This window comes from Ursus americanus, chromosome 21 (assembly GCF_024610735.1).
Source record: "Ursus americanus isolate L20-20 chromosome 21, mUrsAme1.1.p, whole genome shotgun sequence".
Classification (NCBI taxonomy): Eukaryota; Metazoa; Chordata; class Mammalia; order Carnivora; family Ursidae; genus Ursus; species Ursus americanus.
This window is the reverse complement of record NC_142147.1, coordinates 28,213,838-28,231,755: the sequence shown is the minus strand read 5'-3', so window position 1 is coordinate 28,231,755 and position 17,918 is coordinate 28,213,838. Positions and strand designations below refer to the sequence as shown.

The following is a 17,918-nucleotide window of genomic DNA, read 5'->3' as shown; positions in this document are numbered from 1 at the left end:
GGCTTCACCTCTGTAAAAAGGAGGATTTGCTCTTGAGAAGGCAGCTCTGGAAGCCCCCAGATGCCTGGGAACTGGAGGTGTGGTCTGTGGTTTGTCCCCCCTCCTTTCCCCATTCAGCCTCGAATAGAAGCCACAGATCTTTGCCCGTGTGTTCCAGGGTCCCAGAGCCTGAGAAGGTAGGGGTGGGAAGGGGCCAGGACCAGGTGCTAGGAGGGGGAGGAAGAGAGCCATTTGTTTGGGAGGACTAAGGATCCAAGGGATCATCCAAGGGCGAAGAGGACGTGAAATTTATTTGGATTCCCATCTTCCCATCTCATTGGATTCTGAGCTGTCCTCTCTTACCATCCTCCCTTCTCAAGACCAGTTCCCAGACAGCCGCCATGTTGGAAATGACCCCGTAAGTGAATGAGAGGTGCTGGCCGTATTAGTATCCAGCTGAGGCTTTCTCTGTCAGTGATAAGGACTGGAAGAGAATAGAGAAAGGACACCTCGTCCATCGGTGTACCTACTATCTAAATCAAGGTTGAGCATATGGTGAATGTCCCATCCCTCAGGAGATTGTAGGAGGGAAGACTGGGCAGGGGAGTTGGGGGGAGCTCCCACTCCAGGACCAACCAATCCCATCTCAAGAGTCACTTGTCCCCTCTGGGCCTCAATGTTCTTCCCCATAAAATGGGGAGGAGGCCAGCAAGCTTGATTTCTGTACTTGCATGGATGTCTCACTTTATTTCCCCTGGAATAGCGGCCTAAGGCTCCACGTAGTGGAGATACAGGTGTTGGCCACTGAGGACTGAGGGGGATGTTCGCAGAGGGGAGAGTGAGCCTCCTTGGGATTCTTCTAGGGTGGAGCTTCAGCCCCCAGAGTGAAGTGGAGGGCTGCCTCACAGAAACACACTATGGGCTTGACATGGAGTCAGGTTTGAGGCCCTCCAAGGCCAGGGAGCAGGTCAGAGGCAGACTTGCAACCAACTCTAAACAGCAAGTCTGCCATTTGTACAGTGGCCAGTGACAACTATCTACTCAGGGAGGAACGAGAGTCATCTCCAAAGACCAGACGGGCCACAGGACATCAAACAAGAGACCCCTGTGTTCAGGGGGTGGGAGGCTGAGGGGGCTGGCTCTGTCTACCACACCTGAAAACAACCAGCGCTCCGTATCTGCTCTCCTATTGTTCTGTTCCCTTTGCAATATGGTGTAAGATCCAGGCTAGAATCCTGGTTTACTGCTCACCTAGATAGTCTTCCTGTGTCACAACTGAATTAAGCTTAGAAGTCCTATGCTGTTTTCTACTCACTTTATGAAATAAGGGCAAAATGGATCAATAGGTAAAAACTTGCCCAAACCACTGCTAGGCTGAGAGGCCTGCCTGGCCATACCACCGTGTTATAGCTAGAAACGTTCACTGTCTAAGGTAGCTAAGTCTCAGCTAAGTGTACAAATGAAAAAAGGCATCGATGTGTGTAACATGCGAAAATGGAACATATAAAATCCAGAGGTTTCAATCAAGATAGATGGTGGTAAGTTAAGGATGCATAATATCATCCTTAGAGCAGCAACTGTGGGAAAAATACAGAAGGGCATAGCTAAAAAGCCAATAGAGATTATAATATAGAATGTTTCAGGGTGCCCGGGTGGGTCAGTCAGTTAGTGTCTGCCATTGGCTAAGGTCATGATCTCCGGGTCCTGGAATTAAGCCCCACATCAAGCTTCCTGCTCAGCAGGGAGTCTGCTTCTCACCCGCCCCCTCTCTCTCCCCCTCCCTATCACGTGTTCTCTCTCTCTCTCAAATAAAGAAATAAAATCTTTTTTTAAATAATATTTCTAAATACTTGATTAATGCAAACAAGACAAGAAAGGAAGGTGGAGGAGACAAGTAGAAAACAAACAGCAAGATGGTAGACCTACCCCAGCTTTAAATGTAAATGGACTAAACACTCCAATTAAAAGGCAGAGATTGTTGGACTAGATAAAAAAGCAAGACCCAGCTATATGCTGTCTTCAAGAAATGCACTTTCAATGTAAAGACATATGCAAGAGGAGAGTAAAAGGGTGGGAAAAGACAGACCATGCAAACACCAAACATAAGGAAGCCCAGTAGTAGCTCCATTAACATCAGACGAAGTGGACTTCGGGACAAGGAATATTACCAGGGACCAAGATGGCTATTTCCTAAGCCAATTCATCAAAAAGACGTAACTGGGTGACCTTGGGCAAGTCACCCGGCTTCATTTCCCATCTGCAAAATAACAATAATAATAGTACCTGCCTAGTGAGGGGTATGGTGAGGATCAAATTATTTAATCCCCTTTTTTCCTTTTTTATTTTTTACTCAAATTATTTAATTCATGTAATGTGTTTAGAACAATGCTTGGCATGTGGCAAATACTCTGTGAATGTTAGTTCTCAAGGTTATTGCAACTGGGACAAAGCCGCAAGCTCTCACCATGACCCTGGCTTTGCTTCCTCAGGTGGGGCTCTGCAGGCTGCTGCAAGATAAGGTTTAAATACGGGCCACTAGCTGGTTCCTCCAGTTCTTTTTCCTGGTAGTGGTGGTGCTGCGTGCGTGCATGTGTAGAGACAGGAGGCAGAGGAATGGAAGGAATGAGACAGCATGCACCCAATGAATCTGTTTGCTATGAGACCCAAGGAAGAAAATCAAGGAGGTGTGGGGCCTGGGGCCAGGAAGGGAGCAGGCACCAGGTGGAGTTTGGGTGATTGCCTGGTATAACTGGTGCTGAATGGGACGGCTCTAGGTTGACCTGAGTCTTCTCCTAGTCTGAGAAGCAGGAAGGCAGCCACTACGTGGGAATTACCTAGTTCACATGGCAGGAACCACAAAGATCTTTGGGCCTTCCTCCTGGTCACAGGCCTAGAAAGAATGCCCGGTGAATTCCCTGCTTGCCCTGAGGACCCTACACCCCTGCTCCAAGGCAGTGATAGTGGAGCTGGTTTCACCTGTGGCAGGGCTGGGAGATCTGTTAAGGTCATGCCAGCTTTGGCATGGAGGTCTGGGCAAGGATGACATTCCAGCCAGGGGTGCGGGAAGACAGGTCTCTGAATCACTGTTGACTCCTTCTCCCAGGCTTGAGTGCTCTCCCTCCACATATACCTCCTTTTCCTCTCCTTTCCTTTCCTGACACTACCTCCCTTCTCGCCCTCAGTGGCTGCCTACCTCCCTTATATTGGAGATTTATTGACACACACCATGAACCGGACACATCTCACCCTCTCTCCTATTGTGGGTCGTAGGTCAGAGCACACCGGCTTTACAGATGTGAGAGCCTAGGAGCTCCAAGAGGTAGACACTTGCCCACTTCTGAGAAATGGCAGAGTCTGGCTTTGAAGATGGTCCCTCACTACAAATTCATTGTTCTTTACCGGTTTCAGTCTACTGATTTTGGTCCAGATTAATCTTCTCCAGTATACAGACTCATCAGAAATCTTTAAGAGCTTCCCACTGCCTAGCGCAGCAGCTTCCAAGCTTTTTTGATCTTGCATCCCTATGAGTGAAACATTTAGAGCACATTCTCCATTACATGTCCATTTTAATTATCTATAAATTATCTGCATGTGCTAATGTACTCTTGGATTATGTACATTGGAAAATATTCATATGTGGATGAGATAAATATATCACAAGTAGAAGGAGCCTCTAATATTCTCTCCCTGCGGATCAGTTTGTGAGTATCCTTAGGATATGTATACAATTGGCCTGGAGGAAAAAGTGCCAAGTCGTGGGCCTGGTACGGGCTGTTCTGCCATCTAAAGCTGTCAGCAGATTTCTTCCTACTGCCCTGCAGATCAGTGTCAAGGTACCAAATGGGCCACAGTCATTCTCAACTTCACGTCTCCCTCTACACCTTTCCCTTTTCCTCCTTTCCGAGTCCTCCATGTTGTGTGAGCTCTAGCCCAAACCCTGGGGTTTTCTGCAAAGTCTTTTTCTTCAACCCTGGACCCAGGCATCTGTACCAGTCATTCTGCCTCCTGATCTCAGCCTGCCTGCATCACCACTGAACAAACTATCTCGCCTGGCATGTTTCATGTGGCCGAGCACTTTAGGCAGGTACTATCATTACTACTTCCATCTCAGCTGGGGAAGCTGAAACTCAGAGAGGTCAAGTAATTTGCCCAAGGTCACACAGTAAGTGATGGAGCCAGGATTTGTACCTGGGCCTGACTCTAGGGTCTACTCTGATTAAGCACTAAGCTAGATAAAGCAAAGATGGTTACTTATATTCCTGTTTATTTTTCTCAGCAGCTTGCATAAAAATACATAAAAACGTGAAATAGCAAGCAAATTCTTGAATGAATGATAGTTTGAATGGATGAATGAATGAAACACCCAGGCCAACATCAAGAAGAAAGCCCATGGTAAAAGTGAAAAGTCCCCTTTTATTACCAGTACAGAATGTATTGGTTCCTGTACTAAAGAGTCCTGGGAAAGAGTTCAGGCTTCAGGCATGGATGGATCTGGGTGTGCAGGTGTCATCGCCCACATTCAGTGTTTCCAGCTCCCGGTTTGGCCATCCTCTGTGTTAACCAAGTCCGCAGGGAAGCTCGGCTAGCAACTCCAGGGTCATGCCCTGCCAACATAGCATCTCCAGCAGGAAAGAAGAAAGGCTGTCTGACAGCTCATTGCACCACCTGAGGTCATGGGCCTGTCCTAGATCACATTTCTGTGACCAAGGGTCTGAGATGAGTGGCTTGGTCAGTTCTGGGATCATTGAAGTGGAAGGGTGGGTAGTGGCGTAGGGACCACGGGAGCTGAGGTGGAGGATGGGAGTCGGGATATCGGAAGAATGAGTGTGAACAAGTGTGAATATCAAGTCCACTTGACTTTGTCTCTTGCAGGATTTGGTAGACTGGCAGAAGCCCCTACTGTGGCAGGTAGGCCACTTGGGAGAGAAGTATGATGAGTGGGTCCACCAGCCAGTGATCAGGCCCATCCGCCTCTTCCACTCTGACCTCATCGAGGCCCTCTCCAAGAGTGTCTGGTGAGCTCTGCTCTGGGCCCATGGTGGGCTGTCCCTCTCTCCTGATGCTGCCAGTCAGATACAGAAAGGGAAGGGGCAACTGGGGCCCTCCCCAGAGCCCAGAGCTATACTGCAAGCTCTTGGGGATAGTGGAACATGCCATAGACATAATCCATTCCTCTGCATGGTTTGTCCACTGAGTGAGCGGCAACCGAACATGTAGCCAGAAACCACTTTCAGTGTCACCCCTATTCTAGTCCAGACTCTTGAGGATTTTCCAGCTTCTAGAGCCCACGGGAATAATTTTGCCTGCAATTGGCTCCTTTGTCACAAGAGGTCAGTATCTATCCAGCTACTCAGAGTCTAGCCGCAGGGATGCAGTTCTTTTCTGCCAATAACTTATCTCTGAGACAGTAGCAGATAGACTTATAGTCTCTCTGTAAGAAAAAGCAGTGCCGCTTTGGCCCTATGTCTCCATATGCTTTCCATAGAGGCTTTGGTCTCATGTATCCCTTCTCTAGTTGAGAGATGTGTCTCTGGGGAAGCTGGACACCGTCGAGCCCCTGTGCATGTCTCTCTCTTACCCTGATGGCTCTCCTGCAGGTACAGTGTCCCTATCATCTGGATGCCCCTGATGCTGTACGTCAGTTGGTCCCACTACCGAACCCTCGCTCAGGGCAACGTTCGACTCTTCGAGTCCTTCAGCACAGGTAACGTTGGTTCCTTCCCGGAGGCAGGAGACTCCAGTGCTGTCTCTGGTCCTGAGTTTCGAAGAGCACAGAACCCCAAGCCACGTCACAGACGTTTGTAGACGAGCCCCCGTCTGCAGCAGTAGACTTCCAAAGAACAGTATCAGACTCCCCCCACCCAACCCCAAATGGATAAAGGAAAACAAAACAAACAAAACCAGCAACAAGTCAGCAGAAACTAAATGAAATCATTTCATAGCAATAAAGGAGTGGGCTTCTCGCTGAGTCGAGTGCTGGAAAATGTGTGACTTGGGATGTCAAGAAACTGAAGGAAATCATTTCATTAGGTGCGCAGCTGAGCGCTGGACTCCCAGTGCTCCATGAACACAGCACAGATTAGAACCGGGAGAGAAAGATGTGGGAGTACCCACAGTGTTCCCCGGGCAGAGGCCCCTGCAGCAGAGCCCTGACCTGGACTGAGCCCACTAACCACTGCTGAGCACTTAGCGCGTGCCAGGCCACCTGCTTTCCAGGGACCATTTCCCTTAACCCTCCCAGCATTCCCACAAGAGAGGTACTGTCGTCCTGCCCTTCTAGAGACGAGGAGATGGTGCCTCAACGTCAAGTGAGTGACTCAGGTCACAGGGCTAGGACGGGCTTGGGGGTGGCCATTTCTGCCAGCCTGCCTCCCGAGCTTACTGCCTTCTTTGTGCCTCTAGGAATAAGCCACCTGCCCAGATGGTCTCCTGTCCTAGCCCAGCCTGCCTCGGGGAGGTGCTAGTCCCCGGGGGGTGGCTCAGACCAAGGCAAGGTTGGGGGACAGGCGGGAGAGGTCTGCTGGGAGTCACTGAGGTGGGCTTTCCTCTCCTGATCGCATGTCACATTCCCGACTGTGAGCCTTCAGAGCCCCCCCTCTCTGCCAGACACAGGCTCCTTCTCCCCTCACTCTGGGGCTTCGTTCCCGCCCACCTCTGCCGGGAGTAGTAAGTTAAGGGCCCGAATGGCTTAGGCGAGAGGGACCAGGAGGCCACAGTGATGAGAGCCTCAGTTTTCCCAGCCGGCCCCGGGTGGGGTGGGAGATGGAGGCTGCAGGCAGTCCCGCAGAGCCCGGAGCTGCTCCCGTGCACCACGGGTTAACACGCCCACCCTGCAAGCCAGGGTTACCCTTTTCTGCCCACACTGAATGGCTCAGGCACAGCACAGGGCTTGTTGCTCAGAAGGCCTGCTCACTGAATCACCCACTGTCCCCCCGGCGCTCCCCTAACAATCGCCAACAGTGGCAGGGCCGCCAAGGCTGGCAGCCGGAGGGGGAAGGGGATGCTGGAGCTTTGGCCCGGGTCCCTCTGCAGGGTTCCTCCAGAGATGCCACTCGGTACCAGCTCCGACCGGATGGGCTGACAGGGCTGATGCTGGGGTGAGGGGGCGGGCAGAGACTTGACCTATAGCAGGGGACTCTTGCGTGTGGCAGGGAGGGTGATTTGAGGGCTGGGTCCGAAGGAGGCCTCTGCGGAGAGCTGAACTGCGTTGTCTAAGAGAGGTCCAGGGCAGAGTCTGTGAGCACAAGCAGCGATGATGGCGTGAGAGAGACTGTCCACAACCCTCCCTCCTCCCCCAGCTCATCGGGCGGGCCCAGGCCACAGGCAGAGAGCAGAAGAGCCACAGAGTGAGGCGAGGGGATGCTCAGCAGGGTCCCAGTGCAGCTGCTGGACAGAGGGGGCACAGGAATAAAGGCAGAAAAGTCAGGGTGCCAAGGAGCCATGGAAGCTGAATGGAGACATAAGTTCAATGCTGAGATTCCTAGATGCACATGTGAAAATGCTTGGAAAGGCAGAGGAGTTCTGCAAATTTAGGTGGGCCCCTGGAGCGGTTCCTGGGAGCAGATTAGAGTGAGCTCCACGCAGGAACCATTGCCAGGCAGCACCCTAGGGATGCAGGCCGCCACCAGGACTCTGTGGTGGGAGCCTGAGCAAAGGTCAAGACCAAAGTCTATGGCCAGGGAAAGTTCCTGCGTGTCCAGTGCTTTTCCTGCTGTCAAGAGAGCTAAGCAGCAAGGTAGGGCTCTTGCACTGTGAGCAGGGGGAGGCAGGGTGCTGGGCTGGGAACCTCCTCCTTCAACCAGGGTCCCTCCAGAACTCTACAAGGAGAATCAAGACAAGGTGGGCACGGTAGGACCACAAGTTGGAACTTAGATGTATTTTGCCTCATACTTAAATTTTAAAGGTCCCATTTGAAAATTACGGTGGCTACTTGTTATATATGAGGTGCATTATATCATTACCAGTATTAATATATAATAATATATTAATCTTACTATATAATAAATAGCCTCATCATATAATCAGATATTCTGTTTTCTCCATCGTAACAACAGCCTTTCATGGTGGGTAGGATATTTTACTGTTGAGAAAACACCGAGGTGGTGCAGAGTCAGGATTTGAACCCAGGTCTGCAAATCCAAAGCCTGTGCTCTGTGTACTTCACCAGACTGTTTGGAAAGACCCCAGAGGTGTCAAAGCTTCCCCAGCAGAAGGGCTTTCTTGCCTACCCGAGCACCCCCCCAAGGTCAGATGGCCACTCACACAAAGCTGTCAGGCACGCATCTTGTACCAAATGTGGACACAGCTTAGGCTGACATCCTGACGAATTTCCATCCACTGAGCTCACCACTGGGGCACAGTCACCTGCAGTGCTGCAGGTTAGGAACCAGTGGACTGAGGAGGAAGCCAGCCTTAGGGTGCCAGTTGCTAGGTATTTGGCTGTAAATCAGCTCCCTGGCTGGTAGACCCTGGGTGGGGGAGGCATTGCAGAAGGCCACTGCTCCTTCCCCGCACCCCACTGAGTCAGCAGTCAGCAGTATGGTCCCATCTGAGAAGCCTTCAAGGCTCTCTTATGGTTACTGTTCACCCTTTCCCCCACCCCTCAGCTCAGCCTGGTACAAAAGGTCAGGTTCACATTGGTCCTTCATTGTTTTGTCAGAATGGGGCTGGGCCTGGATTCTGTTTCAAAGAGCCAGAAGGTCACCTCCTCCCCCTGCCTTCCTGGGCTTTCTTCCTTCCCAGCCACCTGTGGTCATCCACACTGGGCCTACTCTGCCTTAAAATGGGGACGAAGGGTAAAACAGCAGCCACAGTGCAGCATGAGGAGTGTGATGTGAAGGGCGGGGCGGAGATCCGAAAGCAGCCCAGGTGGGGGTGAAGGGCATCTGCGCAGGCTTCTCACCGCGGATCCCTGGGCTGAATCTCCACGGATAAGGGGGCAGGGAGGGAATCCTAGTAAAGAAAATATGAGCAAAATTAGGGATATGGTGAGAGTGGGGAAGAAGGAGGACGAGGTACATCTAAGGAGCCACAAGGGCTCTGGTTTGGTCCCAGCACAGGTGGACACGGAAGCGAGGCAGGGATGTGACTGGCAGCACGGGTCTCAAGGGGCTTCGAGTGCCCTGCTGGGGTTTGCACTTTACCTAAAGGAAATGAGGGGTTTGAACAGTGCATGGACGCCGGGAACTGGGATGGGAGGCAGATGCTTCATTGGGCAAGAGGGGACAAAGTGGTAGAGGATTAAGAGCAGTGAGATATTTTAAAAATTGAGATGAGATTCCCGTAACATAAAATTAACCATTTTAAAGTGAGCATTTCAGTGGCATTTAGTACATTTGCAAAGGGGTACAACCACCACCTTTGCCTAGTTCCAGAACATTTTCTCCACCCCAAAAGGAAACTCCATACCCATTGAACAGTCGCTCCCCACTTCCCCAGCCCCCAGCCCCTGGTAACCACCGAACATACCTTCTGCCTCCATACGCTCGCCAGTTCTGGACATTCCATACAGGGGAATCGTACAACACATGGACTTTTGTATCTGGCTTCTTTTACTTTGCCAAGAGATGTTAAAGAGGGAGAACTCATAGGGCCTGCTGCCTGGATGGATGCGGGAGGGAGGGGTAAGTTAGGCTTTGGTCACGTGTGGATGTCAGAACCCCCGGCTGAGGAAGAAACCCAAGAGGAGCAACCTAGGGTGACAGGATGGACAGGAGGAAGAGGGTGATTGGCCTCACCTGACAGCAGTTGACTTTGGGGGCCTGTGGACAGGCGTATGGAGGTGCCCTGTAGCCAGTGGCTGTCCGGGACTGGGGTGGAGGGGGGTAGCCTGTGGGTGTAGCCAACTTCCAGGATCCAGCAGAGAGAGTATGTGAGAGTAGAGGGTCAAGGCTTTGATGCAGGGGACAGAGGCAGCATTTCCATGATGGTCCCTGACAAGGGGCATCTAGAGAAGAGGAGAAAAGCCAAGTGACCAAGCAGGCAGGGAGAGGAGACTGAAAACAGGCCCACACAAAAACCTGTCCTTGAATGCTCAGCATTATCCGTAATAGCCCCAAAGTGGAAAGAGCCCAGATGTCCCTCAGCGGAGGAAGAGACACACAGAGGTGGTCCATCCACACACATGGAAGATACTCAGCCTTAACAAGGAATGAAGTCGGGCACATGCTGCAGAATGGATGTGCCTTGAAAATAGTACATGTAGAGGAAGCCGGTCATAAAAGACCACTTGTTGCAGAATTTCACTTATATGGGATGTCCAGAATAGGCAAATCCATAGACAGAAAGCAGATTCGTGGTTTCCAGGGGCTGGGAAACAGCAGGAGTGGGGAGGAATGGAGAGTGACTGCTAACGGAGACAGGGTTTCTTTTTGGGGTGACAGAAATGTTCTAGAATTGCCCGGTGATTGGTTGCACAATACTGAATATACTAAAGAAACCACTAAATTGTACCCTTTAAGGGGTGAATTATGGGATGTGTGAATTATATTTCAAGAAGGCTGTCATTTTTCAAAAGGGTGAGGAAGCCTGGCCAAAGCAATGGCTTGTGGAGAAAAGTACAACTCAGAGTGAGAAGAGGCGTAGAGAAAACAGTGACTAGAGCTGGCGTCCCCGTGAAGCCAAGAACGAGTGGGGACAAGAAATGAGAGCTTGCAAGACTGCGGGCTGTCATCAGAGGGCTGGGGGTGGGGAACCTCGCACTTGATGACAATTCCATCTCTCTGGTCTTCTGGTCTCCGGACGAATCATCTCCAGGTTTTTCGCATCTCCCTTGTATGCTGATTTCAAGTCTTGTCTGTTAAGATTTCCCTACTTGGGTTTTTTTGTCCCTCCTGCCCCTCCCTCCCCCGTCCCTTGTTGTTATTTTTCATCATTAGTCTCCTGGCTCTCCTGGAGGGGCATCCGTCCCTCTCCCCTATGCCACTAAAGCAAGGTCACCCTTCCCAGGTATGTCAGCCATCCGGACTGCTTTAACAAAACATCACAGACTGGGTGGCTTGTAAAAAACAGGAATTGATTGCTCACAGTTCCAAAGACTGCAAGTCCAAGATCAGGATGCCAGCCTGATCAGCTGAGGGCCCCCCTTGCAGGTCCCAAACTCCTTGTTGTATCCTTAGGTGGCCGAAAGGGGGAGGAGCTCCGTAGGGTGTATTTTATGAGGGCACCTGTCCTCTTCGTGGCGGCTCCACCCTCACGACCTAAGCACCCCCAAAGGCCCCACCTCCCAATACCCTTACATTGGCAGTGAGGCAGTGAGGTTTCGGTTCACATAAGAATTTGGGGGCGGGGGGGACACTCAGGCCACAGCACCAGGGAAAGGTCCAGCACTGGCACCTTTGCTCCCCTTAGTCCCCCTAAGGAAGATCTCAGACCTCCGGCCGGCAGGGGCCAGGGCAGGACCCCTCCAAGCCCAGCGCAGATCCTCGCGGCCGCCTTCCCATTTTGACCCAAGAGCCCCGTCCGATGTGGCCCGGCCCCACAGCCGCCGGGTGGAGCGCAGCCGCTCCCAAGGAGCCGGGCAGCGAGAGGGGACCCTGGAGCCGCCCGCCGGCACCGCCCGCTGGGGCCGCCGCCCTGACCCCGCCTCTGTCTCCCGCCCTTCTGCAGAGTACTCGGTAGCCATGCCCGAGTCTGCGTTCCCGGGCCTCTTCGTGCTGGGGATGCTCCTCTGGAGCCTGATGGAGTACCTCATCCACCGCTTCCTGTTCCACATGAAGCCCCCCAGCGACAGCCATTACCTCATCATGCTGCACTTCGTGCTGCACGGCCAGCACCACAAGGTGAGCGGCGCAGGCTCCCGCCTGGGGCTGCCAGCTGCCCCCGCTTCGTGGGGGTCAGCTGGGGACCAAGTCAGGGCACTCGAGGGTGCTCGGAGGGGTGACTGGGTCCTCATCTGAACCGGGCGTGGGCAGCGCGAGCCTGTGAACCCGCCCGCCGTCCTTACTGACGCCAGGCCCGCGGCAGGTGCATCTGAGAGATCCTCTTTAACCCGCACAGCAACGAGTTCGTTCATTCATTCAGCAGACAGCACCCAGTGCTCACCAGGTGTGGGCGCTGCTCGAGGCACCATTGGACGAAACAGTAAAAAGTCACGGCCCTTGTGGAGCTTCCTTCTGAAGGTGGTGCTGCGGTTCTCCCCGGTCCACAGAGCACCAAACCGAGACTTGGAGAAATTAAGACATGGAGGAACTTGCCCAAAGTCACACCTGGCACAGCCAGGAGGTGGTGCCCCATTCTGTGAACTCCAGAGTCTGTGTGCTCAACCCTCCACCACCCTGGGGCTCTTCCGGGACAGACAGTATGTCATCCAGAGGCTGAGAGCAGAAGCCAGGGGTGACGGAGGAGGCTGTGTCCCCCGGCTGCCTCTCCGTTCCTGCGCGGTGCTGTTCTCTGCCTCTCCCAGGGCATCCCTTTCTTCTTTTCTCTCTCCCCCTTCCCTCCCTTCCTGTCTTCTTCTTCTCCTTCTCCTCCTCCTCCTTCTTCTAACTCTCCTCCTCCTTCTTCTTCTAATTCTCCCCCTTCCTCCTCCTCCTCCTTTCTTTTTCTTCTTCTTCTTCCTCCTCCTCTTCCCCTTCTTCTTCTTCTTCTTCCTCTTCCTCTTCCTCATCTTCTCCTCCTCCTTCCCCCACATCAGCACATTGCTCTATGGCTATCACCTGCTCCCTCTCTCTTCCCCCCTCCCCAGCTCAGAGAGGGTCTGTCTCTTCTCAGAATACTCACCAAGGCATCTCTGAAATCTTCCCTCTATGCCCGGCCCTTGGCTTCTGAAGCTCCCCAGTGCCAGGCTTGGCTCTTTTTCTGGGTCACCATGACCACACCCCCTCGGAACTAAAAAGGGCGCCCATTAGGATGTGGGGATGGGGAAAACGTATCCATGAACACTTCCAGTACCATTCCTCCCTGTGAGCCTGCATTAACCTCAGCCTGCCAGGGTGCTGCCCTCCGGACAACGTCAGGCCTCAGTCTGAGGACCCCGGGCAGTATCTGATGGTGGGGCTCTTCTCTAGCACTTTGTAAATTCCAGAGCCAAAGTGGCCTTATGAGCATAACGCAGGACTCTGAGCCGTGAGCATCCCACCCACATCACGTCCACCACCATGTTCTTGGACAGGCTTCCAGGTCCCAAGCTGGCTTGGAAATGGGAGCAGGACAGTCTCTCAAGGGCTCTCAAGTACAGCAGCCTACCCTCCCCAAAGCCATCGAAGGCGCCAGGCTCCCCCATGCATGACAGGTTGCTGCCACCTCGCTGGAATGGGCGGGCTGCTCTGTCTCCATCCTCTGCCGTTCGGAGACTACAGGCAGGTTGGCCTGGCTGTCTTCTGACATGTGAGCCTCTCCATCCACAGGCACCCTTCGATGAATCCCGCCTGGTCTTCCCCCCCGTGCCGGCTTCTCTGGGCATTGCCTTCTTCTACATAATCCTGCGGCTCCTCCTGCCTGAGGCGGTGGCGGGCACTATGTTTGCCGGGGGCCTCCTGGGCTACGTCATCTATGACATGATCCATTACTACCTGCACTTCGGCTCACCGCACAAGGGCTCCTACCTGTACAACATGAAGGCCCACCACGCCAAGCATCACTTTGCACATCAGCAGTCAGGTGAGGCCCACACGTCCCTGCCTCCCCCACTTGCTTACTTATTTATTTGACAGCCACCATTGAGCCCCTAGCGAGGGCCAGGCACTGTTCTGGGTACCAGGGATCCACGGCAAGGCAAGTCTGGGGCTCCCACCGTGCTCACTGGGAGACCAACAAGGAAATCAATAAATTAGCAAAGATAATTTTAGGCAGTGTTAAGGGCCACAGAGAAAAGAAACCAACAGGATGTGGGGGAGGGTCCAGCTTTGTCTAACAAAATATAATGAGAGTCACAGATGTGATTTTACATTTTCTAGTAGCTACGTTGACAAAATTAAACAGCTATAATTAGGTTTTTAAAAAATTTTTTTAAATATTTTTATTTATTTGGTTGAGAGAGAGAGAGAAGAAGCACAAGCAGGGGGAGGGGCAGAGAGAGAAGTACTCTCCCGGCTGAGCAGAGAACTTGCGGAACTCAATTCCAGGACCCCGGGGATCATGACCTCAGCCAAAGGCAGACGCCCAACCTATTGAGCCACCCAGGTGCCCCAGATATAATTAGTTTTAATAATATATTTTATTAAGCCAATTACATCCAAAATATTATCATTTCAACCTGTAACCAATGTAAAAAATCACTAATGAAATATTTTACATTCTTTTTCGTATATTACGTCTTCAACATCTGGTGTGTACTTTGCACTTAGAGCACATCTCGATTCAAGTGCTAAGTTTTCATTAGAAATACTTGATCTATATTTAGAGTTTATAAAATTGGCTGCAAATAAAGCCAAAAAGGTAGATTCATATATGTGAGTTGTCCTAAACGTGCTTAAAAGTTTTCCAGTAACTCAATCGACACTACGTTTTCAAATTGAAATGTAAGTCAATTAAAATAAAATGAAATTAGGAATCTAGTGCCTCCATAGCTCTAGCCACGCAGTCGGTGCTCAGCAGGCACGCGGGACGGCACAGCACTAGGTCGAGTGGGCTGGGAAGGTGCCAGTGCAGAGCTGTCTTTACAGCTGAGGCGTCCGCTAACCAGCGTCCAGTGTCCAGAGAAAGAGCATCCCAGGAGCAACAGGTGCAAAGCCTCTGTTCTGGCTTCTGAAGCAGGAATGAACTTGGCATCTCCAAAGAGAAGGAAGAGGCTGAAGTGTGAGAGAGAGGGGAAGAGTCAGGCAGGGGCCAGGCTCTCTCCGGAACTCAGGATGGATAAGGAACTTGGGTTTATTTCAGTGGCGTCCTCCGGAGTCTGGAAACACAAGTACCAAGCTCTCATCTGCCAGGATGGCCCTGAGAGTTGGGAAGGCCAGCAGGGACAGAGGCTCAAACCTCACCTACGTGCTGGCCCTCCCCAGGCTCCCCTCCCGAGGAAATCCCTCACACGTCTTCACCAGTGCCTCATCTTCTCCCCATTTGTCTCCCTCTCTAGGATATGGCATCAGCACTAAATTGTGGGATCACTTCTTCCACACCCTTATACCGGAAGAACCCCATCTGAAGATGCAATGACAACTCCCAGCCCCACCGTCCTGCCCTCAGCCCAGCCGTGGCCCCTGCCCCACCCCACCCCCATCCAGACCCTGCAAAGAAGGTTTGCTTGGCCAGGGAGGACAGCCTTTGTCAGGCCTTTGTGCTTGGTGGGGGTGCTGGGGAGAGCAGGAAGACTGGGACTGACCCTGAGACTGCCCTCCTGACCCACCAAGTAGCTCTCAGGGACTAGCTCTTTCTTGGAGCATCCCGGCCTCTCCACTTAGCATCCCTGCCCTGAGCCCACGGGGCTGCTCCAGGCCCTGGCCAATGGGGACTTTCCCGAGGGGAATGAAGGAAACTGACCTCTGGGGCCAAGCCTGTGTCCCACCTGTGTCTTAGCACCTTGGACTCCCTAGGACGTATGCCCCCCACATGGTGGAGTGCAAAGAGCGGGTCTGCAGGGCCTGTGACCCTTGTCTTCCTCACCTTCCCTTCCTGGGGAGGGTTTGGTGGCTCTTGCTGTTCTCCTGATGCGTGGAGAACACTGAGGTGGATGAAGGGCTCTCACAAGAAGAGACAACATGATGCCTCCCACAGGCCACCTCCAGTTCCGGGGGCAGTGCCTTTGTCCCCCGCCAATCACAAATGCCAGCTGTAGCACCAGATGCCTCAGGCTGCAACTCATCCAGCACCTACAGGCACGGCCCTCGCCTGACTGTGCAGATGGGCCGGGGGTAGCTGGCGTGGCCTCCAAGGTGACGGGAGCCCAGGCCCCTTTCTTTAGGAACCACCAGCTTCTCTACCCCTCCTCCTGCCTGCCTTCAGAATCACAAAGCTTTTCCCCAAGGGAGGCTAAAGAGGCCTCTGTGTGGGTAGGAGCCCCACCCCATGTCTGGCCATTCTTGACCTCCACCTGGCATAGGTGGGCCTCTACCCCCCTCACTCAGGACCCTTCCAGCTAGTGCCTCCTTACACCAAGGGGCCTTCATGCGGTGCCTTATCTCCCTCCCCTTTGGCTTCCCTGCACCACCCCCAGCAGATGAGGTTCCCGCCCCTTCTTCCTCATAACCAAAACCCTCACTGCTCATTCGAGAGTCTTATTTATAAACCATATAGATGCCCTTAGTCTGGCCCCAGACCCAGTAGCTGCCCAGACTGCCCTATCTAATCCTACATGTCAGGCTTATGTAAAAAATTTTGTCCTGTTCCTGTTCCCTTCTCACCCTCAAGCCGTTACTACTTGAAATTTTCTGAAAACTCGTGGAGCGTAAAGGCTAAAGAGAAGCAGTGTGAGGGATCTTGTGATTTGTACTGTTTACTGTGGAGTTATTTAAAGATTTCAGAATAAATATGCAAACTACAATTGTGAAATAAAGGTGTAAATAAATTGTATATTTTGAAAAATAAAAACGCTGAAAAAGAAAATCAACGAAGGTTTGTTGCTCTTGTTGATGGTGCCTCACCGGACCTTCATAGCTGGGGGAGGGGCGGCCGGGTGGGGGATGGGCGTGGCTGGCCCAGCCGTGAGAGCGCATTTATTTTATCACTGACCAGGCAGTGTAGACTCGCAGGAGCAATGTGAAGATGAAAAGCTTATCAAGTCTTATCTTCTTATGCGGTCTTATTACTTTTAAAATTCTCCACTTTTAAAATTCTCCGCAGACCACACCTCCCCTCACTGCTGGTGCCTGGGGTGGAGGTTGGAGGGTTGTCACTCCCACCAACCGCGGGGATATCGTTTCTTCTGGGATTTATCAGACCCCAACTGAGATTCCAATGGACTTTTCCAAAACAAAGGGGGAAGGCTGTAACAACAAATGCCCACAGTGGGAACTAGAAAATCAGGCTAGCTCAGGGCAGATAAAAGAGTTTCTCAAGAGGTCTTCTCACCCACATCAGTTCCCACCTGGGGAACCTGTCCTCAACACTCAGTGTCTAATTCGATCGGTCTGGCGGCGGTGGACTGGATTTGCAGAGGCAGAACCGGAAGTGGAAGCGGAAGAGGAAGAGGAAGGACGCTGATGTTGGTGAGGCTCTGGCAACCCGGAAGAAGTCCAGGCGTCTGCTGCCTGTCCCTGCTCCAGCTGCTACGCGGTGGCTTTATCCGTGTGGCTCCCAGCCTGTGATGCGTGTGACCTATCCGAGCCACCCAACCCACAAACACCTGGAATCAGGCCCGTGCAAGTGGCAGAAATCACAACCTCCACTTCCTGGGAGGTGCCAGAAATCTGACCACGGAACATCGCCCCCAAAGGATAGGAAGAAACAAAAAGGAGGAGCAAAGGAAGAGATTCACTAGGTGTAAATGGGCAAGTCCACCAGAGAAAAGTCTAAGGTGAGCAAGTTTGAGCAAAAAAAAAAATTATTAAAACAACAACAACAATTTACGTAAAAAGGTTGAAACAGAGCAAGTAAGAAACACCAAAATCCAAATGAGTTTGTAGCATGGTGATAAGAAGATTTAGAGGGAAAAAACCGTGAAACCGAGCCAATCTAGTAATGAAAAGTTCTACTCCGTGAACATTGGACAGATTCCCCCAGAGCTTCTTGTTATGCCCATTAGAACTTCCCAGGGGGTTAGGAATTTCCACAGAGCCTTTGGAAGACAGCCTCACTGTACAGAAAAGCATGTAAGTGCCATGAGGCCATTAACCTCAGCAAGGTGGCACTCACAGTGCATTCCCTACTGCGTGACCGTCTAGTAGAGTCTGGGGATTTTATCATCAAGTGCAAGAGACATAAGTAAGAGTCAAAGACATGATCAAAATGCCAGCACAGTTAGCATGATGGGAAAGTCTGGAACTCATGGCACATGATTATGTTTCTTGTTTGTTTTTGTATGTGTGTGGCTTTTCGTTAAGATTTATTTGCTTTATAGAGAGAGG

General features: G+C 51.9%; 1 protein-coding gene across 1 annotated transcript in view; it reads left to right on the top strand.

Moving 5' to 3' along the window:
* The window catches only part of FA2H (fatty acid 2-hydroxylase), a 47,749-nt gene extending 31,287 nt beyond the window's left edge, over positions 1–16,462 (top strand). Inside the window, exons 3-7 of the mRNA XM_045795987.2 lie at positions 4,852–4,994; positions 5,577–5,683; positions 11,587–11,759; positions 13,326–13,578; positions 14,993–16,462. Of these exons, the coding sequence (XP_045651943.1) occupies positions 4,852–4,994; positions 5,577–5,683; positions 11,587–11,759; positions 13,326–13,578; positions 14,993–15,072 (756 nt within the window). The 3' untranslated portion in view covers positions 15,073–16,462. The remainder of the gene's footprint in view (positions 1–4,851; positions 4,995–5,576; positions 5,684–11,586; positions 11,760–13,325; positions 13,579–14,992) is intronic.
* The last annotated feature ends 1,456 nt before the right edge of the window (positions 16,463–17,918 follow it).